This window comes from Corvus brachyrhynchos, unplaced genomic scaffold (genome assembly GCF_000691975.1).
Source record: "Corvus brachyrhynchos isolate BGI_N302 unplaced genomic scaffold, ASM69197v1 scaffold116, whole genome shotgun sequence".
Taxonomy (NCBI): domain Eukaryota; kingdom Metazoa; phylum Chordata; class Aves; order Passeriformes; family Corvidae; genus Corvus; species Corvus brachyrhynchos.
In genome coordinates, this window is record NW_008240221.1 from 3,998,937 (window position 1) to 4,025,399 (window position 26,463).

General features: G+C 36.4%; 1 protein-coding gene across 4 annotated transcripts in view; it reads right to left on the reverse strand.

Annotated features, from left to right (window-relative positions):
* Positions 1-3,892: 3,892 nt before the first annotated feature.
* The window catches only part of MBOAT2 (membrane bound O-acyltransferase domain containing 2), a 95,898-nt gene continuing 73,327 nt past the window's right edge, over positions 3,893-26,463 (reverse strand). For 3 of the 4 annotated variants that reach the window (XM_017745001.1, XM_017745002.1, XM_017745004.1), the window contains 6 exons: positions 21,246-21,438; positions 18,962-19,065; positions 18,557-18,621; positions 13,692-13,824; positions 11,071-11,222; positions 3,893-10,551 (listed from right to left, as the gene is read on the reverse strand). In XM_017745001.1, coding sequence (XP_017600490.1) covers positions 10,329-10,551; positions 11,071-11,222; positions 13,692-13,824; positions 18,557-18,621; positions 18,962-19,065; positions 21,246-21,438 — 870 coding nt within the window. In that variant the 3' untranslated portion in view covers positions 3,893-10,328. The remainder of the gene's footprint in view (positions 10,552-11,070; positions 11,223-13,691; positions 13,825-18,556; positions 18,622-18,961; positions 19,066-21,245; positions 21,439-26,463) is intronic. The other variant, XM_017745003.1, reaches the window with a different exon arrangement.

Consider the following 26,463-nt stretch of genomic DNA (forward strand, 5'->3'; position numbering starts at 1 on the left):
AATAAGGGGGAAAAGGGTAGTGAATAACTGCTGGGGAAAAGGGTAGTGAATAACTGCTGCCAGATGTACGGACAGACTGGGGAACGGGAGGCTGGAAAGCAGCGCCGCCGAAAGGGACCTCACCTCGAGCCCTGCCGGCAGTTTTGGGCACCACAATAAAAGAAAGATATTAAGCTGTTAAAAGAGCGTCCAAAGGAGGGAAACGAAGATTGTGAAGGGCCTTGAGCCGAGGAAATACCAGGAGTGGCTGAGGTCACCTGGCTTGTTCAGCCTGGAGAAGAGAGGGAGAGGAGACCTCATTGCACTTACAAGTTCGTCCTGTGGGAAAGAGGGGGGGCAGGCACTAAACTCTTCACTCTGGTGACCAGTGACAGGACCAGAGGGAACAGCATGAAGCTGAGTCAGGGGAGGTTGAGGTTGAATATTAGAAAACGTTTCTTCCCTCAGAGGGTGGTTGGGCACTGGAACAGGCTGTCCAGGGAAGTTGTCAGCAGCCAGGCTGACAGAATTCAGGAAGCGTTTGGACAATGCTCTCAGGCCCATGGTGTGACTCTTGGGGTTGTCCTTCGCAGGGCCAGGAGTTGGACTTGATGAGTCCCTTCCAACTCAGAATATTTCTATGTTTCTATGGTTTATACACAGAAGCTGTGTCAATAACCTTCCAAGTGCAGCCCCTCCATTATGGCTTAGTTGTAATCTGCATACAAGTTACATAACCCCAGCTGACTTCTGTGCATGCTCAGGGGAAGGGTCTTCACCTGGGCAGGGTCTTTTTGACCTGTAGGAGTAATTTTTGGTATAATAATGAAGATAGACCAACTATAAGGATACATGGACCTTGAGTCTTTTGCTAAGTTGGCAGCATATGTATAGATATACATCAACATCTTGATTTACTGCATCCTTAGAGCTTGTTAGTTCCAGGATGTCCTGACTAAGGGATGCTAGCTGCTATCTGTTCTACTGGTTAAGTCTCCTTTCTTGCTGATTGGACTTGAAAGTATATAAAGACCAAATATCAAAGTACATCCCAATTTAAAATAATTTTATATTATATTGCACATTTTGCAGAACTACCACATACCTTGAAATCCACCAGCTTCTCTCAGACTCCCTCACAGCCCAGATATCTGAGCAGCTTTATGGGTATTTTGAAAATTCCCCTCTCAGCCCAGGCCAGGGTGTGCATGGCTGCAGCTGCCTGATACCATTCCCAACATTTTCTTCAGTTCTTCCATCAGTGCTTTCAGTGATGATAAAATGCACCCAGTGACTGTAAAATGTCATTTCCATCTTCAGCATTTCAGTCTGAATCCATGATCATGGATGTGTTTAATTCATTTAGACAACTGCATGAGAGATGATCTCTGATGACTACAGCAATAACATCTCCCCAGGAAACCACGGACCCTTGCTTAAACCCAGGATGGCAGCAAACCAGCCAGGGAAAGGAACATAGCCCCCACATTACTGCTTATTTCTGAGGTTACCGAGTTTCAAGGGTCAAAGCATAGGTATAATTCTTTACAACACTGAGATTTGCAATCTCGGTAAAGAGCCATGACTGTTTGCTTCTTAAACATCTGACAGGGCTTCCTGTACACCCCAAATACTTACAAACCAGAAACCATGCAGCAAGTGCTTTGCTCACTCTTAAGCATGAATTCTCCAATGACCTTAAGAAAGTCTTCACACCCGGATAAAATATACAGCTTCCTTACATGCTCTGAAGTTGTTAATACAAAGCAAAGGCACAAGCTGTGAAATTCAAAAGCTAAATCCACTTAATCTTACACCAAAACACTGTTTCAGCTGAAAAACCGGGAAAAATTAAGTACATAAAGCACATTCTTCTTCTTTAACACCTATTTGCAGAAACAAAATGTGGACAAATGGAGGATGAGTCCCTGCAGCTAATGTGGGGCTGAAAAATGCTCTCTGTGCCACCTGAACATATGCATAAAGGGCCACTACTCAAGGAAGAGTGGTCCCAATGCTTCAGGCACCCATATAATCTTATGTACCTAAGAGAAACCACAGTCTGATAAGACTGCCTGTGTTAACCTCTTAAGGTTTATAGATTTTGAAACACTTTCAGGATATTACTCTTTTTTTCATACTTTATACAAAAATGTATATTAGTATCTCACTTCATGATCTCCCATTGTCCAAATCCTTATTCCCATATCATAGTGTTCCCACCCATCAGGTGTTAGCTGTGTTCTCACCATGCAGCTACAAATTTCAGGCAAAACCAGTAGCTCCTTCCCTCCTGCATAAAAAGGAACTGTACAAACACCATGAACATGGAGGCAGAAAAGAGTTTTCTGTATGGTCCTTCACTATCACTCACTTTTGTTACAGATGGATCCAGCTCCTGATATCCTTGTGCTCTTCTAGCTTGTACCCTATGCTTAGATTAGGAATAACACTTTCCCACCAGTGACTAATTCACATAGGCACAGTGCAGTTGTGGTTTATTCCGTTTGGAAAGATCATGTGCAGCCCCCATGGAGAAATAACTCCTTTGCTACTATATATGACCATCTTGAAGAAGAGCTATAAGATGTGCTGCCAAACCGGACAGATCTCCAACTCTCACCTAGTAAATAGGCTGAAGATATCTCCCCCTAGAACTACTTCTGTATTCTATGCTGAAACATCCTGCATGTTATCAGGAAGTTACTCAGATGGAACTAAGTTAATTATAGGCACAGGAAAGTATCTGCTGGCTCCAGGATGCTCTTAATTATGACTTTTTCTGTGCAGTACCTTAACAATTTACAACACTTAGTAGCAGAAAGCTGTGCTTCATTTCAATCTCTTCAAATGAGTTTTTCACTAAATGCAGCAATGTTTAGTTCATGAGGACACTTCATACTCATGACTGACTCTGTTGTGAATGCGTATTTGAGAAGGCAATTTCCATTGCAGCCTAACTTCTGGTTAAAATGACAATATTTACCAGAGCTTCTAAAATTGCATCTGTAGTCCTTTCTGTTGGAATGGCAAGTATTTTTATCTCCTGTGATACAGATTGCTGAAAGAGAATTCTAAACACACAAGGCTCAAAAATGCTATTGCTACAGCAAGGCCTTTCAAGAGAACACCACACATTTCAATATTCCTCTAGGGCTGGATCCCTGGCAGAAAGAGATCTGTATGAAGATGTCTTCAAAAAGTTACACCATCTTTACAAAGTTTGTACTGAAGTGGAATTAATACCAGATCAAAGAAGAGAGAAAATGATGCAGTGTGAGACAGGAAATGATGGAAACAGCCCCTCTTTAGTAGTGGCACATCCCTTCTTTTCTCTAATAACCTCAGCTCACATGCTAAAAACCTGCAGGTCCAGGATTCTCAGCCAGCTCTGACATACTGCCACCAGCCAACAGAAACTGCCTTAGCAGAGTCCTGGTAGTCAAGTTTCAAAGAGAAAAAAAATGTGCACGTATGGTGCACACTTAGCCCTGCTTCTTTGGAACCGCCAATTAAAGCAGCAGCTTCCTCAAAGCACTGAATTTGATTTCTCAGTTATGAGGTTTCCATTTCTCAAGCTAAAAATAACCCAGTTGCCATATTCAGAAGTAGCACTCATCGGGCAGGAATATGCTCTGAGATGGAGGATTTAAACTGCTTAAGCACCTTTCCCAAGTAACAAGAGGCTAGGCTTGAAATACTGTCTACCAGCTCTACTGAAAAATAATTATATACATGTATATAAGCTCTAGAAAACAAATTAAATAAAAGCGATTTTGAAGTTGAACATTCAAAATAACAGTGTAAATGCATGCAATGTATATTTTGCAATCTAAAAGGAGAAACTGCATTAAAATAATTTTGTTCTTTAGCACTCATTAAAGACAGACACCAAAGAATTTAGAAAAACAAGTTCACTTTTTTTAAACTACAGTTTAATCAGATTTAAAGACACAAATTAGAAAAGAACATTTATAGGCAAGTTAAAAACACCTTTAAAACATAACAGCATGCTGTTTCTGCAGCACTGCTGAGACAAATTAGAAATAAGTAATTATTAAAATATCACAATCACAGTGTAACTAACAGTGGTATTTTAATTTTACCATACACCAACACTTAGTTTATGGATCTGTTGAAAAATAACACTTTTTAAAAAATATATATTTTGGAATAATAAAAATGAAATTCACTGACAATGTATTATAATCTGAACCAGGAAAGGCAAATTTAGGAATACTGTAGCTATCCACTTTTAGGGGTGTTCTCTCACCTTAACATATGGGTGGTTGGAGGCATAACTACTTCTGCATTGAGGTAAAACTATTCCCTTGAATGTGTAACCAAGGCAGGAAAGAATAAAGTTCCATATTTAAAATTCTTAAATTGAATAACTTATTACAACATCTTTGAATAATGCTATATTACCCATCTTAAAGTATTTTTCATCCAATACATTTTGAACGTTCTCTTCTAACTGATCTAGAACACATCTGAGGTCTGGGATTTAAGAGTAACTACCTAATTACTATTGTAGCATTTTGACACCTTTGTCACAGTAAGACACATCAGCAGATTCTTCATAGAAATAGTCAACACCACTGGACAAAAGAAGGTACAAAGAAGAGATGTAAAGAGAACTGAAAAACAGAGAAAGGCAAAAGATGCATAGGCAAATACTCCTTAACTTATTGTGATAATTGTTGCACCTTTAACACGCGGTGTTGCACTTTTCTGATTACCAGTCTGTAGGCACCCTGTTTCTCTATTTTTTTGTTTCAGGTTACATTGTCCCAATTTTCAAGTCTAATCTGGCTAGAGCATGGACCACAGCTATCTATTCATATGACATATTGTAGTGAAACCTAAATGAAAATCCAGCCTGGGGTACTCCTTCCTTAGAGAACAAAAGGAAGGAAGAAGATTGTGCAGAGGTCTCTTTTGCCAAGAGGTTTGTTTCAATAAGGTGCTGGATTGAGTCACTAGTAATACAAAAACCTTCCTCCAGAAGTGGCCCTACCTCAGATCTCAGTCTGAAGTCAAGTTTTCCATCATAGCCTGCAGCAGAATAACCTATAAAAGTTGGTTTTGCAACACTGTGAAAGAAGCCTTTACTTGCCACTTAAAGTGTAACCAACAGATTCTGTTTTCACTTTAGAAAGCAGGAAGCTCAAGTACTCTGAGAATAGAGCCCCCACAGCCTTCAGCTGTAATGTACAACTGGAGGGCTCAACACCAGCCTCATCTGAATATTGACATAAGCTGTTTTAAGTGTTTTTATTCTTATTATATGTAATGACAGTTTGTCAATTCAAAGTTTACACAATGTTTATATGGATATGTACATGGGTTCAGAAAACCTAAGATCATCTAAAACCAAGACCAGGTCTAAGTCACTGGACACACAGCTAATGCACAAATGATGATAAAGTGGCAGAATTTACTTTTGCACATTTGTATACTTAAACTGAGCAAAATTATGTTTTAAATATTTGATGTGACAAAAATTGATACATTTGATGGTTAGATTTTGTAAAAAACCTACAAAAAGCCCATTCTGAAACAAGTGTATAAGAAATCTTTTTTTCATTTAGTTTTGACCATAATAAGCAAGTGTTGCAATATTTGTAGTTGTAACTTTGCAGGGTGACTTTGTGGATGCCTGGATTTCATGGTGTTTGCAAAATGCCTAGGTTAAGACAGCAAACATGTCAAAAATCCAGCCAGATGTAGCAGAGAGCAGCTGCAGCCTGGGTCACAAGCAAGTAGAACCTCTGTCAAGCTCTGCACACAGGGTTAGCTCCCTGCAGGAACTGTGTGACAAACCCTTCCAGCCACAGATGGGACACGCTCTGACTAGAGACTTCTCCACTGCCATCCTTTTCCACCGTGGCTGTGAAGAAGATGAAGACCGACAGTGCAAACTAGCTGAGATGCAGACAGATCTGGTAATCTTATGAGAGTAGGCTCAATTGACTAGTGTCTGCTTACTTATTCAGAATCGCATTTAAATACTTATTAAAGTACTTATTGTCAATTGATTTTTAATCAGGAAAATTTAAAAAATACACCAAGTGCAGTTCAGAGTATTATTGGATCTAAATAAATAAAGGTTAATCGTGTAGTGAAATGCTGTGATGAATCAGCACAGAACTAATGTGTATTTTTTTATACATAGAGTCTGCATCATATTAAAATCCTTAAATTTATTTTCATCTGTTTTTCTAACACTGATCACTTTTCAACATAGATGGTGTTATTTCAAAATTTTCAATGAAAATTAAATTCTCAAGCCTGATTTCAGAACTCAATGCGAATTACAAAGTGAAAGACTTAAAGATAAGGGAAATGAAAGCCTAAATTACAGTAACTTGTGCTTTTAAATTTCTTTATCTTTCAAGGCCAACTTATAAAGTTGAACATGTGAAAGTTTACATATAAGCAACAGTTACACATTTGAATGCAAACGTGAAGACACATTTGACCATGAATTTAAACAAATTGTCAACAATTTGTTTGCAAAGCTTCTGAGAGAAAAAAATCTAGATTTTGTTACAATTACTTTTGATATGAATTAGACAGGAGGTGATGATCTCAAACATCTCCTCTGCATCAGAGGACATTTTACCACCATCCAAATCACTGCCATCGAAAGAGGCAAAACTACCTAGTGTGCATCCTGTCATACAAGCCTAGCATTTATATTAATATTACTTATTCCCCTTGGGGAAACAGAAAAAGTCCTTTAAGTGTAAAATTCTTCTAATAAATAATATACTACATTGGTAAATCTTACACCACATGTCAGTGTAGAGTAGGGAATATACTAAGGTCTCTTCATGGTCTTCTCACTATAGTGTGATTTGTAATCAAGAGCATATTGAAATGCATACCAATATTTTTAGATGTAATACATTTTCAAATGTCACCAATTATTGAAATCTTGTCTACATGTCACCTTAAGGGATGGCCAGGGAAGAATAAGTTTCCTGAATAAGAAGGACATATCTGTAACTGCAAAGCTAACAAAGCCTTTTTGATTACAACAGTAGTGGGCACCACTGAATGTATTATTTAAATATGTAATATAAATCTCTCTCATTAGCACAGAATCATAAAAGTTAAAAGAAGTTAAGCAAGCAAATAGTTACTATCAGGGTGACTACATTTACTAACTAACATTAACTCATTAAGTGCCTGAATGAACTGTTCACAATAGGCATATATCTGCAAAGCACCATAAAATTATGAATGATATGTTGTATTTACTTTTCATAGTGTGCTGATCTGCAATACAGGAAACACTTTTACCTTTTGGATATACATTAGTTAATAAGTGAAAGAATACTTAAAACCATGTTTCCTTCATGTCCAAAACATTTATAGGAAATATACTTTCTACAGTTTTTCTCAGGAAGAGGAATAGTAATCACTACCATCCTTTCAAATTCACTATTATCAAATGATGTGTGTAAAACCTAAAAACTGTCTAAAGCATTGGGGCTGGCTGCTCTTGACTTTCCGATCAAATGGATAAAAAGGATCCGGTGAGATAGCAAGGCAGAAAACGAGTAAAGCAGAGGGAAAGAAACATCAAAACCCCAGTTTTACTAAAATCAGCGTGCTGCCATTAAAACAAAACACTTCTTTCCATAGTCCCCAAGAGAATTCATTTGCATGAAGAGCAGATTTTTGTTCAAAGTCCTTTTATATTTAACAATAGCATTTAAAGGGTAAATTCTAGGACATTATACTTAAATTCTGTGCAGAATTAATTGTCATAATTTTCTTGTTTTGCAATTACTTATTGAGTTCAAATAATGAAAAAAGTCATGTCCAATTTTGAAACCTGTATTTTGCCACTTGTGCCCAATGAAAGCGTGAATGTATTTTCTTAGTTGTTTTAATTTCCCTATATACAAAAGTTCTGAACAAAACTGTACCTCTGAATTCATTCACACTGAAGTACCAGTCTACACTACCCTAAACCTCCTTATTTTCTGGGAGCCCTGACAACTGTTTCCATATTTCATTAAGAAGAATTAGGAAGTCTCCATAGCACACACAGGCATGCATGCCAAAACAGTAAAACAAGAGTACCAGAACATAAATAGGAAAACAGCACATTACACTGGCATCCAAAAGTGTTTGTTTGAATAGATTTGGAGACTGCACCAATAAGATGAATTTATATTCAAGAGTAACAAATGCTGAAAGAATCAACCATATTTCTACTTACCCACCCAGAAATGTGCAAATCTCATTTTTTCTTTTATGTAAATATCCCTTCAAGTACAGAAAGCAAAAAAATGTCTTTCCTGATTCTGTATTTAACAAGGATGATCAAACAAACTAGCATGCCCTTACTTATTAGCAAGAAGAAAACCATAATGCGGTGTCAAAGAGGCACATGACAACCACAACCTCATGTAAGGGGAAGTCTACCTGGGCAATCAAAGGAAGGATTTAAAAGTCAGATTACTTTATCTTAAAGATAATACAGCTGGCACGGAAACAATGAACATCCCTGCTCATCTAAACAGACTCATCCACTCATTTCATATTCAGTTCCCCCTTTCTGAGTAGATTAATTAGTGCTAGCCTACATATATGGGAAGTTATGTTCTCCTCCTCCTGTAGTTTTATGCAAGGAGCCAAGGGCCAGACACAGAGTTATGTCAGCAAGGAAACAACTCTGACCTAACTTAGGGTCTGGTTCTTTAGGGAGTTCTGTGATGATTTTTGCATGGCAATATCCCCAAAGCTGAGGACCATCATTGTACTTCTGGTAGTAAGAATACTCATTCAACTGGTGCTAAATATTTGATGAAAACTTAAAAGTTTCAAAATATTATGACAAAATTTCCTCAATCATTTGTTAGTTATTAATCTACCAGCTGCATTATTTTTCTCTGGTATTACTTTGTATCTGGTCTAAAATTAAAAATAAACCCCACATGGATAAACAGTTTGTGTTTACTTAAAAAAATTATACGAAAATACAGAATATATGCAATTAAAATATAGCCCTTTAACAGTAGTACTCTAGCACTGACCATCATCACAATAAATGGTCGGGAATAGATACAACCACTGCACTGTTTCCTTGACACACTTCCATAATTCAGACAGTTGGATATTCTGAAGGATTTTCTTTCATTATGTTACCCAGAAATATGACATGAAATTTGCATCTAAAATTCTAATTCAAAGAAAAAGCTTTTCCTCAAATTCACACACTTCTTTGGATAAAGGTTCATCAATTATCAAGCATACAGAAATTGGTTATAATAGTCATTTCATGTTTGACTACCTATGTGCTGGAGCTTCAAGGTTAATTTTGCTATTTTATACTGAAAGCATCATCAACTAACTGATGCCTGAAAATTCAAAATAACTTTAAGTATTAAAAATCACTTTTTGTAAAACAGTTCTATTCTAGAACAAGTATTTCTGGTATTTAAGGGCAAAACTGCACTTTCATTGAAATCCCACTGCTTGCACATTGTCTTCTGTGCCTTGTGGCTGCCTTTCCCCCTCTGGCTGCAAAGCCCATTTGGCAGTGTTTTATTGGGTTTAGGTACTTTAAAGTAAAAGAAACCTACATTAGAACTAGCAATCCCTGGAAAAGGTAAATCTTGAGGTGTTTTTAATCCATTCAGAAGGGCCATTTTAATCCATTCAGAGTAATTATACTCTTTATCAAAGAAACCTAACTATAATTTGGCATCAATGTTTACAGTTCTGTGATGTACTCTAATAGTTTGAGATACTTTAAGAAAACCCTCCAAATACTGAGATGCTTATTGCAATTCCCTTTGAAAGATTCCAAAGTCTTCTAGTGACTTTGCATTTCCTACTTTTACCTTCTTTATAGCACATAGTGTTATATATTTGAAACACTTTCCACATAAAATCAAACTTGAAATACCCACTAGAAACAATATTTCAGTAAATAGAGGGTTTAAGGCAAGTCATTCCGTTGGAAAAATTAATTTCCATTTGTTAATCCTAGATTGACACAATTTTGTTCCACCCCATCAGTGCCTTGGGATACACAACGTACATTCAGCAAAGGGCACACATATGACCCTATGGACATACGTTGCAAGTCCTGAGTGCCCATTGAAATAATGGTAATATCTTCATATAAGGCGTGACCCACAGGGACATGGCATGGGAGGGGTTAATTTGTTTTGTTTCCAGTCTTGCTATTGTATGTGATTTTCCTAGGTAATGCATCCTTTTCTTACTAAATATCTTTGCAAACAAATACAAACCCCTTTAAAAGGTGCTAAAAATGGGTTTCTGAAAACATACAAAATATATTCATCATAGTATTTCCTCAATCACTGTTTTAATGCTTGATATCTGCAGGTTATTTCTTGTTTCTGACTGAAACTATTATTTGTTGTGGAATAACTGTTCTTTTGCAAAAGACTTTCTTCTTCTAGTTTTCTGGACCACATGGGCTGGACATTTTCATGCTTTTTACTTCCTTTTTGAGTTCTTTTCAATGGAAATACCAACAACACCAAGATGCTGGCAATATGAAGACAGAAATAGCAGGAGCTAAAAAAACAAACAGAAAAAATATATCAATAAAATTCTGACCACTCTTACAGAATACTTTGCATGCAAGATATGAAAACATTAATATTTCCTTTACAAAAAGTAAAATAAGGGGAAAATCAGAAATTAAGTCTTCCCTCACACTATTTAGTACTGTAACAAGGGGTAAAGTGAACAGAAGTCTGCTTTCAACTTTTTTCACAAGTTATTTCTGGGAAGTCAGTATCTAGCCTCGCTATAAAATAGTTCAACGGCATACAGTAATGTCAAAGGTATTGTCTGCTTTTGGTTTTGGTTAGGTTTTTTCCCCTGCCTCCTGAAAAATAAGTCTGTTATGACAGGAAAATGTGAACGCTCTTTCGTACACAAGACACACTATGTTCAAGCACTAGAACAGAAATACAGTTTGCTCAGCTACAAATCTATAATTATATCTCTAAAATAGCTTCAGAAATCATCTGCCACTGCAAGTACTTCTATTGTAAGTTAAAGAAAAGGAAACAGGTAGAATGTGCTTACCTGTAAAAGGTGAAAGAGGGTTTTACAGAGAGCAGTACAAATGGCACGACTGTGTAACTTATTGCTGCTTGAGTTGCCATCCATGTTACAATATCATAACATAGTTTAACAGCAGGAGATTCAACAAAATAGTGTCTGATATTGTTTCTGATCTGAAAAATCAGGTAATACTACGTTAGCTGAGGAAGAAACCTTGAGAGCTCAGAGTTTGTTGCATTGACACAAAAGTCACAGGATGAATTTAAATGCTACAGTTCGCTCAAATATGTTTGAACTGTTCCAAATGTGCATCACCTTCAACAGGAATTGGCTCAAATTCCCTGCACTTCTTTCAGCATGGGAATTTAAGCATTTATCAATTTAAACAGAGTTTAAGTAAATTAATTCTACCCTAAATCCAATGCAAATTTGCACTGCTTGTCTGAATGAGGCAGACATTTTATTCTATCAAGCCGTTCTATAAATATAGAGGTTTGGAGTAAGTGAAGGCCAGAATGCTTCTGATGAAAGCTTCTATATGGTAAGCCATTTTCATACACTTGTCAGTAAAATATATTTTAAGACAAGCAGGGTATAAATCAGAATATACAAAATATCCGTTCTGATTACACATTTCAGGAGTCCTAACTTCTAGCAAGTGGAATTATTACAAAATGACTAAAATCTCTATGCTGAGTCTTCTTTTGTTCTAAAATTCTGCTCAAAAAAATGAATACCAAAAGTATTTAAGAAACCCAGATACAAAACCCACACAGGTTTGGGTTCAGTTTTATGTAAGTCTATAATTAAGACATCAGCAAATCTTTGCCTCTCCTTACTTTGACAGAATTGTTATCATTGCTCACACTCTTAAGTGCTGACAAGCCAAGATGGGCTCAATTCAGCCTTTGACCCCAACCTGATATCACAGTTGCCACCTCCTGGTCACCTGCACTAAAGCAGTCCTCTCTGAAAAGTTGCACACCAGAGTAGACTGTTTAGCTTCCACAACCCTCAGTTTCTTTAGAACTCCTTGTTCCAAAGAACATATCCAAGGCTAGCTCCTGCTGATTTAATTCTTTACATTAAAAACCTTTTTTTACCCTTCTTGTTCTTCTTATTCTAATTGCCCTGAGATACCACATTCCCACTCAGTCTTTGCTTAGTTAAGCTAAGTCAAACAAGTAATTCTAGCTACATATCCTTCATTCTGCCATCTCCCTCTAGTTTATTCTTATGGTCACATGCAAGGACTTGTTCCTGAGTTTAGTAGAACTCAGATGAAGCTTCACAAAAGTTCTTGTAATCTATATTTTAGGACTTGAAGAACAACTTTTAATATAAATCTATGACTGCCACTAGTAAACACCTGATTATGAAATGTGTAATGATTAAAGGCGGCAAAATAAACTGGATACATGCTTAGGCATAATACAACAAAGCATGAATCAGAGCTGCCAAGCTTTGCAGTTAAGGGCTAGTAGAGTTAAATAATAAATATGCTGAAGTACCTCTAACATATCTTAGTTAATATTAAGTACCCATTGATACAGAAATTAAAAATATTTTTTTATAGCCTATTGATTGATACATATGAAACATTAATACAATGTCGTCTACTAGAGAGGCCCAGGATGAAGGGCAGTGAGCGCTCCAATTTACTGGACTCATCTCACTAAGCAAACAACTTTTATCTGTGAACTATCCCCGAACCTTGGTTCCTGGCTGATAAATGTCAAAAGTTCCCTGTGATAGAGTCTGGAAGGGGAAGAAAGCTGTATCTATTGTAAAGAAAGGAGTTGGTTCTGTCAAACAAGGACTATAACCACATCTTGTGAAGAAAGAGAAGCATCTGTTTTATTGATGTAGTAACAACCTAAATCTGAAGTACCACCTTCCCCTAGCTATTATAGAAACCATAGAGCAGTCTATTTAATTTCTCACTCTCCTGGTTCTTTCAACAAAAAAAGTGCTCTGTTATGCTGCTCTGATCTGAGGTGTAATTTGTTCCTCTTTTCCACTGAGTGACTGATAAACCGGTCTCTGTTCTTACACAGCTTTCTAAGGCAGAACTGTGAGAGATTTCTTGGCAGATTTGCTGGTTCCATATGGTTCTGAATAGCAACTGCAAAAGCTTGTTAACGTGACTGCACTACTGGCTGGACAACTTGAAATAGTAATTGCACTAGAGATTTTTATGTGCCGCTTGAGAGGGAACATTCTTTAGTTACCATCCTTACAACAGTACTGGACAGAAATTAGGAATGAGGCAGACTCTAGAAATATATAGCATTGACACCCAAATTTTAAGCTACTCATCATCACTGATTTTTTCCAAATTATTTTAGATTACATCAACCTGTTCAGCATACCACAGTAACACACCATCAGTTAATACACAGGAAGAGCTTCCACAAAAGATATGCTACAAAGATGTTATAGGCTGTGTACAGTCTTGTTTGTTTCCACCAATCAAGCCCTCCTTTTAATTAATCATTCCCATTGCTCTCCTAACTAAAAGAGTAAACACCACTATCAGACAGATTGTTTATAAACAGTAAAAGGCATCTCTGGACTACAGAACATGATCAATTTGCTTTTACAAAACTTACTATTTAAGAAGATACTTGGTTGGTACTTACAGCTCGTGCTGCTAGTGTCATTAGTACTCCTGTTAAAAATGTTAAATAATATCCTGGATAAACCCCATGCCAGATGGCAGAAAGGATGAAGGTTTGGATCGTTGGGCTGAAGGTGGCTCGCTCATAGCACACTCTAGCAAGTCAAAAACAACTCAAGATAAGTAACACAAAGCAAATCACCCACAATCTTCTCAGCTATTATTTATACTTTTACCAGTTTCATCTCCAATACAAAAGTTTCAATGCAAGTGCAGTTTTCTATTATTTAATAATGTTGTCACTATATTATGGCTTACAGAAAATGCTTAAATCTGTTCACAGCTCCTGATTCCAGCCCTGAGTGCTAAACTGTGCTCAGTACCATCACACATGGTCCTTATTCCTAATGAAGTGATACACAAGCATCCAAAGATGGGTGTTGCCATTAATAAGGGATCTTGAGCCATCCAAGAATGTGGAAAAGATCCACTGATCTTGGAAAACATCCAAGAATGTTGAAAAGCTGCACTGGAAGGCACAAACCACCCCCAGACTCTTGGGATGAGTCAGGTATGTTTTCCATAAAATAAGAGCAGCTTATAGGAGCAGGGGAAAACTAACAACCACCTTCAGTTTTGAATAATAAAGAAACAACAGTTGAAAATGTGTCTGTGTGACAATTAGGTGAGCATGATGATGAAATTGTAATAAATACTCTAGTGCCAAGAGAGTATCAAATAAGGAGAATGATGAACTCTGTGTTATTTTAAAATTGAGATGCTGAATTACTAGACAAGGACCTATAGTAAGGAATTCTAGAAGGAAGAAGGGAAAAAGGAATCCAAGAAAGGTGGTTTCTAGAAGACAACATTATATGACACAGTGACAAACCATCATGATGTGGAAGAATGATAGGAAACATGGTAAGGTCCTGATATGGCTTCATCAAGAGTTTTTTAATGATCTGAAAACCAAAAAGCAATAGAAAATGTGGAAACAGATACAAACTAACAAAGCAAAAATAAACAGCACAAGCATGCATGAGCACAAATCTATGGCTAGCATACAAAAATGAGTTTTAACTAAAAAGGCTATAGACACCAATATGTAAAAAGGTTTTACAACCACATAGCAAGTAAAAGAGAAAGAGAAGAGAATGCACATCTGTTATTCAAAGATGACAACCTAATGATACAGAGAGTCACAACATCCACTACTAATCTAACTACAGCAACTTCCACATAAAGGAAAGCTTACTGAAAGCTACTGATGGCAGTGGATGTTGAAGAACAGAAGGTAAAAAGACAGGATGTGAATAGGGGCAGATTGAAAGAGTAATTTGCTAATTTAGTCCAGTCAAATAGATGTGGTAAGTTTTATCTTATGAGGTCTTCAGTGGGATATGTGCACAACCCCCTCCTCTTGCTAAAGGGCTTCACTCACAGTGGCCATTAATATGAGAACATGGGGCTGGTGTAATACTCAAAACTATCTGAGGACATTTGCCCAAAACAGATCACCTTAAAGAGGAAAGCAATATTGGCCAGGGATGAATAGTAAACAGAGACATTTTTTACAAAGAATCTGTAAGCCTCGGGTGTAGCAAAGCATTAGGAAAATTTGCAATGAGTTGGGGAGACATCTTGGAGCAAAATACTTTTCATCAAAACCTGGTTTGACACTGCCAGAAGTCCGCCCACCAACACCATGACCTCTGCCTTTGCCAAAACAGAGCACCCCTGGTAGACACAGAGTAGCTGCATCCAGATAGGGGACTGTCAGTGCAGTGCATCATGCCAGGGAGCAGTGTCTCATCCCTGTTGGCTGCTGGCACATGGATTTGTGCCAGGCTTTTCTAGTGGGCATGTGAAATCAACGGGTTCACCCCAAGCTGGAGCACCCACATCTCCCACAGGCACTGCATGCAAGCAGGGTTTTGTATCCCACACATCCTTGGGAGAGGAGGCGCAGTTTGCGTTAATTGTGTACGTACATGTGTGCTTTTTAAACTGCTTGGGGTTAGTTACAGAAGAGTGTTTAAAAATGTTTATTACACCAGAGCACTAATCACATACAAAATGTTATGTGTTCTAGTACTGCTATTATTTCTAAAGGTATATGACTGGTGGTTAATTACGTCTCATTAATAAAGTGATACATGTCTTCAATCTTTATTTGATTTAAAGTACTGAAATTGTCCCCTGAAAAGCATTCAGCAGCAAACAAAACTCACTAAATTAACTAACCAAATTTCAGCTGTGTCAGTGCAAGTGAGGAAAGATACAGTACAAAAAACCAAATCATCAGACTTCAATTTCAAAGGATAAAAAGAAAACTTAAACACTTCCATAGATTTAGCAATAATAAATCATGTTCAAATGCTTCAAGGAAATATGGTCATCACAATAGGTTGAGAAAATCTATTCAAATACAGGTGGTTCAGGTTATCTTATCCATAATGCTCTGAAAGTGGGAAGATGCATCAACTGTTCAGTAAGGTACTGTCTTTGGTCTGGTTCTATAATTTCTTTAGTAAGTTAGGTGGTAGACTGAGAACTATATTTTTCCACCTTGTCTTCCCTTCCTTTTTTGGTGGGGATGGATGAGATTGGCATTGTTTTCTTAGTAGAGAGCACTAGAATCCAAAATTATCTTGGCAGACTTGAAGGATGTTCTGAAACCAACAAGATGAAGTCCAAAGCATAGAACATCTAATAAGAAAAGTGGAAGACACAAACCAGTACCATTCCTGTAACATTACTGAAAAAGTGTAGCTGAGTATGACTACGGATCAACAGTATGAAACACTGAGTATCAACTAAGCATGAATCAACAGTAGATTGATGCTGCAAAAAAATGACAGATGTAACATCCTTTCTAATACATCACAGTATTACCCAAAGAAAATAATGATAACGAATCCACTCCTATTAATCAACTCTGCTTCTAAAATGCCAGGGAAAGATTTTGAAGGTCTTAGCAAAAGTACTACATCCACTCTAAGAAGACAGAAGTTTGTGAAGATTTCAGAATTGAGCAACAAGAACCACAGAGGTTTTGCAAACATGACCAAAGACAAATGAGATTAGATGGTTTCTTTGGAAAAGAGAAAGAATAGGCTGAGGGGGAACATAGAGCTTTCCCAGTCAGGAAACGTTATAATGATACATTTTGTTGATATATGGTACTATGTAAATATCTATTTTCACTTACATGCTTGTAAGTCCAATAATGCCTTTGAATTGCTGTATATTATTATCTACACTAAATATTTGCTAAACCTCTTTGTGATCTGTAGGTCCATTAACTGTGTTTTTTACAAGTTTGTTTTTACACAATCAGGGGTTAACTGATGGTTCAGTTTCTCTTTAAGGAGTATCCAAAAAGAACAGAACAAATGCTGATGTCTGGCATTTCATATGAGATAAATAGCTAAAGTTTTAGGTACTTCTATAAATGGTAAAAAAGTGAGGTATTAAAAGTGGATGTTTAAAGTAATCATGAGCAAATCCTCTATGCAAATTGTTGGAGCATTGCAACTAACCAAAATTATTACTAAAAAAATATATATTCTCTACCACTATTTATGGAGCTCATATATAATCAATTAAAATGATCTTTTACTTGCAACAAAACTTTCACCAAACATCCACCTTTCCACACCCTTTCACTCTGACAGAATCAATTTAGACTATCCTCAAGGATTCTTCTACTATTGTTTTAAAAAATACTTTTTAAAGGAGACGCTTTTTCTTCACATCTTTTCATTGTCACCCTGAGCAATTGATTTGCATTTTTTTTCTTTCAATTATCAACAGAAATACTGTGCTCCTTCACTAATAATTTTTGTTTAGAATCATTCAATTTAGGAGATTTGAAAGTTTGTTGAAATACAACCTTTTCCTATTATGTTTTAATACTGTTAAACCTCTGTTCTCTAACTAAATTAAAATAGCTAAATGACGTATTTGCTTTTTGAAATGCTACATTTTATTACCTGCAAATATACAATTTTTTGTTGACTGTCCTAGCAATAGATTCCATTGACTATTGAGCCAACCAGAATAATCACATAAAATTCAATTTCTTTTTTAAACTGGGTGAGCAAAATATTTAGGGATGAAATTATAACACACTATGAAGACATTTGATGGAAGAGACACCCTGTTGCCAGCTATCCTAGAATAAGGGGTAAAGTCCTCTAAGTGATCCCAAGATAGGGTCTCAGTTAAACTTGCACCTATGGATAGGAGACGAACTCAACAGTCGGACTGGAAGAAGGGAAACAACACCCATGCACTACTCAGGAACACTTCCACTTTCTCCTTACCACAAAGAAGCAGAATGATGTAGTTCACAGGGCACTGTACCTGTTCCCCAGGCAAGGAAAAGGAGTGCAGCTGAGAGGGATTAATTTGGAAATTTTGCTGACAGCACATTGTAGGGTTTGATGTCTGTCATGCACTCATAATGGAAGGAGTGCAGAAAGCTCTCTCACAGAACGTATGGAAGCTCCTGTATCACTCTGTGGCTAAAAATAATGCAGAGCTTTCAGAGGCTGAGATGTACATTTTGCCTGCTGCTCTCAGCAACATGCCCTGGTTGAATGCTAAGAGAGGGAAAAAAGAGACCTCTGCAGATTAACAGTTTTAGGTTCCCTACGGCCGGTGAAGAAAAACAGTTTCTATCAAAACTTGATAGTTTACACTGAGAGAGAAGTCCTAAACTCAGAGGCTTTAATTCAAGTATTACAAGAACAATGTCCCGTGCAGTTGCTAAGCAAGTGATGTTCTGTGGGGGTTAGCTTTAAATGCTATACCATCTTCAAAGAAATATTTATCTAAGAAACTTCAGTGGAGAAAAGCTTTCCTTTAAGAAATAAATACCTTTTGAGCCAAAGAGCTGTTTGGATATTCCAGTTATCAAGAAACATCTTGAAACTCGTGGAAAACTGTAAAGCAAAACAAACTTATTATTTCCATGATTGCAGTGTGTCACAATGTGTTTCAAAATTCTTGTGTATAAATTATAAATCCTCCCACCCAACTTTGTGATGAGTTGAATAAGTTATTTACTCTACTTATAACTGCAAAATATTTTGGAAGTCAACTGACAAGTAGAACATGTTCAAAGCAGGCTATTGTCCACCCTATTCTAAAGGTGTGAACACATCCTTTCTGACAGAATATATTCACTATCTTAACAAATGAAAGCGTAGGAAAAGTTACTGAAATTAAGAGCAACTACCTACACAGGCATGTGGGGTTTTTTCAAAAGAGCCAGAAACAAACCTCTATTTGCTGAATTCTCAGATTTGATATTAGATCCCAACGTGTAACTCCATTTTTATCATAGCCTCTAAAACCGAACCCTGCTGCATTATTAATTGCATCTGCTGCAATGAGACAAAAAGAAACAAATTATTAACCATCTGTATTACAAATGGTGCATCATGTAGTTTGTTCAAAACATTTATCATATTTTAAAGACTACATTTATTTTTTCTTTTAAATACTGAGGATGACTTGAACAAACAGAAAACAATCCAAGCAACACCAGCCTCCAATTCATAAACTCGTACAAAAGCATGAGAATGAGAGGTAGCAGTAGCTACTTCACAGTACAGATGTTCGCTGTCTCCCATACCACCTACTTGGACTTGCTTGAGCAAGCAGACAGAAAAACAAACTCAATGAGATGCATCAAGACCACAAAACAGTGGCTGGTTGTAATGATTTGAGACGGCAGCTCAATGCTCAGATGCATGACTTTGGTCTTCATTATGCAGCAACAGTGATACTTAAAGCATAAAGATTAAATTGTGTGATTCCCTCTAAGCAGGTGCACATTCACAGCACCTCACACAGAGCAGCACAAACCTAACAGAAGAAAACAGTAATTTTCTACAATTTCCTCAGCTGTATTTTTCAAATTAGGATGGCCACGTACAAGGCAGTGAGGTGTTTTTGAATTTATAATATTTTTACTTCCTTGTGAAATTTTTTTAAAAACATCTTTGAAAGCGACAAAATTTGCTGCCTTACATCTGATGTCATTATGTCAACTTCAAACACTGGGCAATAATTTTATGCTCAATTAGAAACAGCTGGAGACACAAACTCCATAATGTTTTGCAAGCTAGAATACAAAGATGATAACTAGAGTTAGACTACAACTACAGTTAGTATTCATTTTATTAACTAGCATTTTAGTATTCAAGTAATTCATTTCATTAACACATTTTTTTAAAGTGCAAAGAACAGTAATGTACAACTCAAAGGTGTAAGATTCAGTAAAACTTTTAAAGCCGCTCACATTCTGCTCCTACCAATGTAAGTTTAGATGAGACAAAGTGGAAAGAAGGCAAAAAAAAGCTACCTAACAAACTAGAAGTACAGAGCTGGTATCGTTTATTTTCTTTGGTATTTTCCAAAGGAATGCTAGCTCTACACTGCTAGCAAGTGCAGAAGGAGGAATCCAACTGAAGTATTAAAGGCAAAAAATAACCCAAATAAAATTATTCACTTTTCAGATGACTACTACTATTTACAGATGATGATATGGGTATGTAAGACCACAATATACAAAAGTATTTCTTTCCACAACAAGCCCCAGAATTACTATATCCAGACAAGCTGAAAGCATTTTATTCATTTACCAGGAATGAAACCAACAGCTGTAAATGAGTCATGCTGCTCTGCTACACTAAAGCTTTCTTTATTGAATTGTTCCCACAGATTCTCTTTCAAAAGAATTATGAGGCAAATATGTAAAACTGGAGAGGAGGAGGAAGCTGATGAAATCTGTTGTGTGAACCACTTCCAAGATGTCAGCTTACTTAAATAAAGCATCTTCTTGCTGTATGTGTCATTTTTTTTACAAGTAACATGAGGGGAAATGCAAAATATTCCTTAAACTATATAATCTATTCAAGTGTCTTAAATAAGTTACTAAGCATGTTGTCCCACCAGTGATTCAAACTTTTAGTAAACAAATACTAAAACTGAAGCGTCAACCCATCAAATTCTGAAAATGCCACCTACTATTAACAGCAGTATCATGCATCTGAATTCCAAAGTATTAATTTTCCTTCATGATTGAATAACATCAAGCAAATTACTGATAACTAACCACAGAAAGAGGTTAAAATTAACTTTGAAGATATGCCAAAAAGAAAGGTATCAAAATAAATTTTAAAAAAGCCACAAACAAACAAAAAGAAAGATTTAACATCAGACCAGATTTACTACTAATTTTTTTTTAAGTTCATTGTTCACTGAAACACTGTCACTCTCCAAAACTCCTTATGTTTCACTCAGACTTGTAAAGGAGACTATGATCTCATTTGCAACACTCTCCCAACACTGTGCTTAAATTTCTGGTAGCTTTTGTTTCTCAAAAAGAGAGACACTATTCAATGTACTTTATACCTCGAAATACTTAAATGCAACCAGGTTTTCCTAAGGCCTCAAGAGGGCACTGCCACTTGTTAATACACATTTAAGTGCGCACATCTCAGATGATTCTCAGTACATGCTCTTTCTGTTATTATTATATTTTAAAACGTATACTTACCTAAAGTCCATGCAAAATAATACTTGGGTCTGGCAGCCATAAGAGACACATATAGGTAGAAAAACCTTACAGGCCATGATGCTGTAGCTCTGAAGTTATCATCAATGTTGTATTCCACAGGCAAAGTTTTTGTAATAGTCATGTGGAAGAGTAAGGACAGTCCACAGATCAAGAGTTTCTGTGCCACAGCTATCTGAAAATTTAAGATGGAGATTTTGTAAGCTTCATTTTTTTGTTTATCTTCTAGAAACAAAGGAAAGCTATAATCTTCCTTCCCTATAGAGATATATATATATGTTAATTTTTTAGTAATATATATACTAGCAACTTTAAAATAGTTTTTAAAGGAAAAATCTCTATTTTATAGATCCTCAAGGAATATTGTTATATTAATCAAGGTGTAAGTATCACTTCTCCTGGCCAACACAACAAATCCAGTCTGACTACAATGAGCCAGAACACCTTTTGCAACTCAAATTTTTTTTCTTGTCAAATTACTGAAGCAATTAAACTGTTAAGACATCATAAAACATATAATCTAGGACAAGATACTATTACTACTGCAGAGATTCCAAAACAATGGCAAAGCTTCAGTTTCTTTTCAGGAATCTTTGCCATAGTGCAGGTGTTCAATTGCTGCCCAACTCAATACATCAATCATCTCTGTTGGATTATTACAGCATCTAAATTCTAAACCAATTAAAATACTGAAATGATTTATGAATTTCAGCCCAAATTTCAGTCAATCAGTTCTAGGCAGACCTGTTTTCCCAAACAGAGTGATCAAGCTATAATGGGACAAATAATATGCTCACAGATATGTAAAAGTGTGTTGTTCAGGTAGGACCTACTCAGATTTACTTAAAACTCAGCTTCGCTATAACCACCACACCAAAGAGTATGCATTTTTAGTAAAACATTTCTAAGGTTCTATTATAAAACAAACAGAGCAATAAATGCCTGACACTGACTGTTCTAAGTCACTAGTCTGATCCACATCCCAAGGGCAGACACCATATTTTGTGAAAGTCCCCAGTAACATACTAAACCAAGCACCTACAAAAGAGAAGTTGGAGAGCTAATTCATTTAAATGCAATTTTCAGGTTTTTATTTTATGTAATCTCGATATTTAAACATTACAGTTTTAATTTACATTACAATTCTACAGATACTAAACTTAACAAGAAAACAATCAATCTACTTTTCTTTGAAGCATCAGAACAAAAATATAACCAGAATCTTTCTGTCTATGCTGCTTCCAGTACACTCGCCCAAAGTTTTAAGGATAACATCCTGTTTCACTGAGAGTTCAGCTCCACATGTCTAGTTCCAAAATAAAGGGCAATTCTGTTCCACGATACAGAATGGAGCATTAAATGGCCAATTGAAAGCACACACTTTGGCAAGATACATGGTATCAAAGATTCACCCAGTTGCAGAGACATAAGAAGTGGTACAACCTGATAAAAAAATAGACTTGGAAAAGCTGTAAAACGGTGAGGGTATTTTTGGATATTGCATATATTTCACTTGGCTCATCTCAGAAGGTATTTCAGAGAGGATCAGGAATCCCAGCTATTTAAAAAAAAATCAACCAGATAATTCAGCAGGCAACTACCTACTAATGGTTAAAGCTGGTGTTTAATTATTTGTTTCTACTTGCTTTCTAATAAACTTCATGTTAATACTTCATTCTATTACAAGAGTTCAACGTGAAATGATCTCTCTCTTTGCTGCAGCAGAGGGAAAGCTCAGTTGGCTTAACACCTTCAGGATCTTATATAGAAATGAACGTTCACAAAATCAGTTACTACTAAAACTAATGAATCTTTAATTCTTGTATGTACTATCTGACAAACACAAAAATTTGATATTTGTAAATATCAGAAGGCATCACCCCGAAGTTCTGAAGACATTTGCAAGGATTTAATTTTAACGCCTAAGCCATAATTAGAAGTCATGCTCAATTTTGCATGAGAAATATAAGTATAAGCATGAATACATAAAATAGGTGCTTTCCATCTGAAGATGACCACAAAGTCTCAAAAAAATGTTTTGGCCAGTTATAATATAATAAATAAATAATGTTATCTCTGTTTAAAGGCTTGCTTTGTGCCACTGTCTCTGTTTACCAATTTTTCTGTTAGTAAACAGAAATCATTCATCTGCCTATTCAATGCCAAATATGCTTTGTATTTCTCTTCTTAACTAAATTGACGAGGTGAAAACACCTCTTTTAAGGAAAAGCATCAGGGTTTCAACAAAATTTATTTTAAGAAAAAATAATGAACTCATACAAGACTCTGCCATAAAGTAAACTTTTTTATTTTAATTGCACTACTTCATTCAAGAATTATAAATCCCAGCATGCTGATACCATTTACAGGGATCAGAATCAGGGATATTAGTATCCCTAGAAAACTGTGATGGAGATAAATCTCCCACCTCTACAAAGTCAGGGAGCTGTTGTTTCCAGACTGGTTTAAGCAGAGTTTCTGAAGGCCAAGCCAAACACAGGCTGCAATGCAAAGCAGAGTCCTGCCCTGCCTCCACTCCTTCACTGGAGGTTTGGCTTGTGCTCCCTTAGGCTGAGTCAGACTAGAGAAACAAATCAGATGAAAACCGAGATTTTTGGCATTTTGTTTGGGGTGTGTTTGTTTGAAATTCTTTTGGTGGGAAAGTGTGGTGGTGTGTTGTTTGGTGGGTTTTGGTGGTGGTTTTTTGTTTGTTTTTTACAATAAAGTAGGTTCAGACTAGATCGAATTATCTGAATCAGACTACGACACTGTACACCAACAGCAACAAAATCATTGTTCAATTACCTATAGAAATGCATCTGGTAAAACATTCATTCACTTCCTATTACTTAATTAACCAGGTTATTAATAAAACCCTCTTTGCCAAGGCATAAATGGGCAATCACCAAATTGCACAGTCACACAGGAGGGTTGGTCAGTTTTTACAAGGATGAAGTAACTTGAAGTTTAATTTCATTTATTCTCTAAAGTTTTCAACATAGCAAAATAACTGTTCTGTTAAGGAATTAAAAGACCATAAGATGCAGGATAAGTTTGACCTCAGAAGAAGCAGGATATACAAATTATTTTATAACAAAAAGGTAAAAAGACCTGGCTCATTTAGTTTTGATGAACTAGGCGTACCTGTATAAAAATATCAAATATGATCAACACTAGGAAGGGAAAAAGGTACTTAAGCTAGAAGACAATGCCAGAACAAAACTAAATGTGCATAAATTAGGTGGGAATATAATTAGGTTGAAATCTAGATATCTAATTGGAGAAAGGGGTTCAGGAACAGCTTTCTAATTGAAGAAATAAGGGTAAAACACAGAGCTCAGAAATTTTAGAAATACATTACTGCATAAACACATATCATACATAAAAACAGATTAAAAAAGTAGGGAGGAATCTTCAAAAATTTTATTTGAATGAATTTGCTCTTAGGTTGATAAAGAATCAGTACATAATACATAATATTGGACTGTATTAAAGCACATTATTCTGGGGAGGCTGGTACCTCAGATAAAAATTATAGAGAATTAAGCAAGAACATTATAACCTGTAGGAAGATTCTGCATAATAAGCAAGAAAGCAGGTATCTGCTGACAGGAATCTTGTATTTTAAGGGTAGCCATAATAAAAAGAAACTTACAAAGACAGATATTAATTTCTGAGAGTTGACACCACTTTGAGCACCAACAAATGATAGCTTGCAAAAAGGCACAATAGGAGGGATATAAGAAGTAAGTTTTAATATGGTGACTCGATTCATTTAACATGCAATGAACACAGCAAAAGTACTAAACCAAGTTAACATCATGCAGTCAACACACAGTAGAGAGGAGGAGGCTGGCATGAACTACTTTGGCTATGTAATTATATTTAACAAGAAATGAAACTTACTGTAACTCAGCTCAAGGATTATTTTATTTATGACATTAACATTTGCTGATCCCCACTACAATTCAATTTTTTTTGAGTTACCTAAAAATTTATTCTTCTTGAAATAATAAAAAATTTAAAGTATTCATATAAAGTTAATGGTATTTAAACATTCTTCTAGAACAAGACAATATTTTAATTGATGCAGCAAATGCAGTGAAATTGTATCATTCATCTTTCTCCAAAAGCACACAATACTCACTGGTGTTATAAAATGCAGCCAGATTTCTCTAACACCAGTTGGGAGATGAAGTATCAGGAGCATAAACAGCTTCTCATTGTTTTTATGTCAAAAGCTAATGCAGCATAAATCACAAAAGTTTCAAGCATCTTAAGAGCAATTAATTTTGAAGAAAACCACTTACCTGAAAGAAGCAGCCATCATAGGTTTACATTTATTTCTATTGACCTTGTCCAGAGTACTAGCAAGATTATGTGGTAAAAAGCCAGGAAGTCCTATCAGGGCAATCAGGAGATGTGTGTCCTGCAGTACTGATATGGGCAGATTTGGTTTACCTCCACTCATTTGCAATAATTTTACTACCTAACACTTTTCTGCAGAAATACGATTTTAGTACACAAGATTTTCCTGGGCCAAAACAATGTTTATAAACGAAAGTGTCTGCAACTTTGTCAGTACAACACATCAAAGCAGAGCATGGGCCATGTGATGCCAATCTACACAAGGAATTCTCCCTGTGTCTTTCATCCTTCCTAACTTGCTCCACAGCTCACTTGTGTGAGCTTACATGCTCTGTCTACTTGTGGAGCAGCTTGAAGTGTTCATCCTCCAGACACTAGTTTGCATTCCTGTTGTGCAAGTTACTACAACCACACAAGATGGGTAGAACGGAACATGCAAAGAGTCCTCACCTGCTTTGCAAGCATGGAAGTGGTTGGAGATGCCCCAACTGATTAGGAAGCACTCCCTGTTGGCCCAGCTGTGGGGCCATAACCTCTACATGGTAGGACACAACAAACAGCTAATGTGGGAACACCTTCATCTGTTCCACCAACAGCTGGTGTCACAACATGAGCAAAACATGGGCAACAGGTGCTGGAATTAGCAAAAGCCATCCATGTGAAGTGTTCCAGTTGACCCCATGATAATTCTGCCTCTTATGTGAGGTAAGAATTATCTTAGGCACATACAAATTTAAATGCCCAATACATTACTATTTAAGACAATATGAAAAGAGTGAAAAAATAATAATCAGTACTCTGAGCATTAAACTAATTGGACTAAATTTTAAAA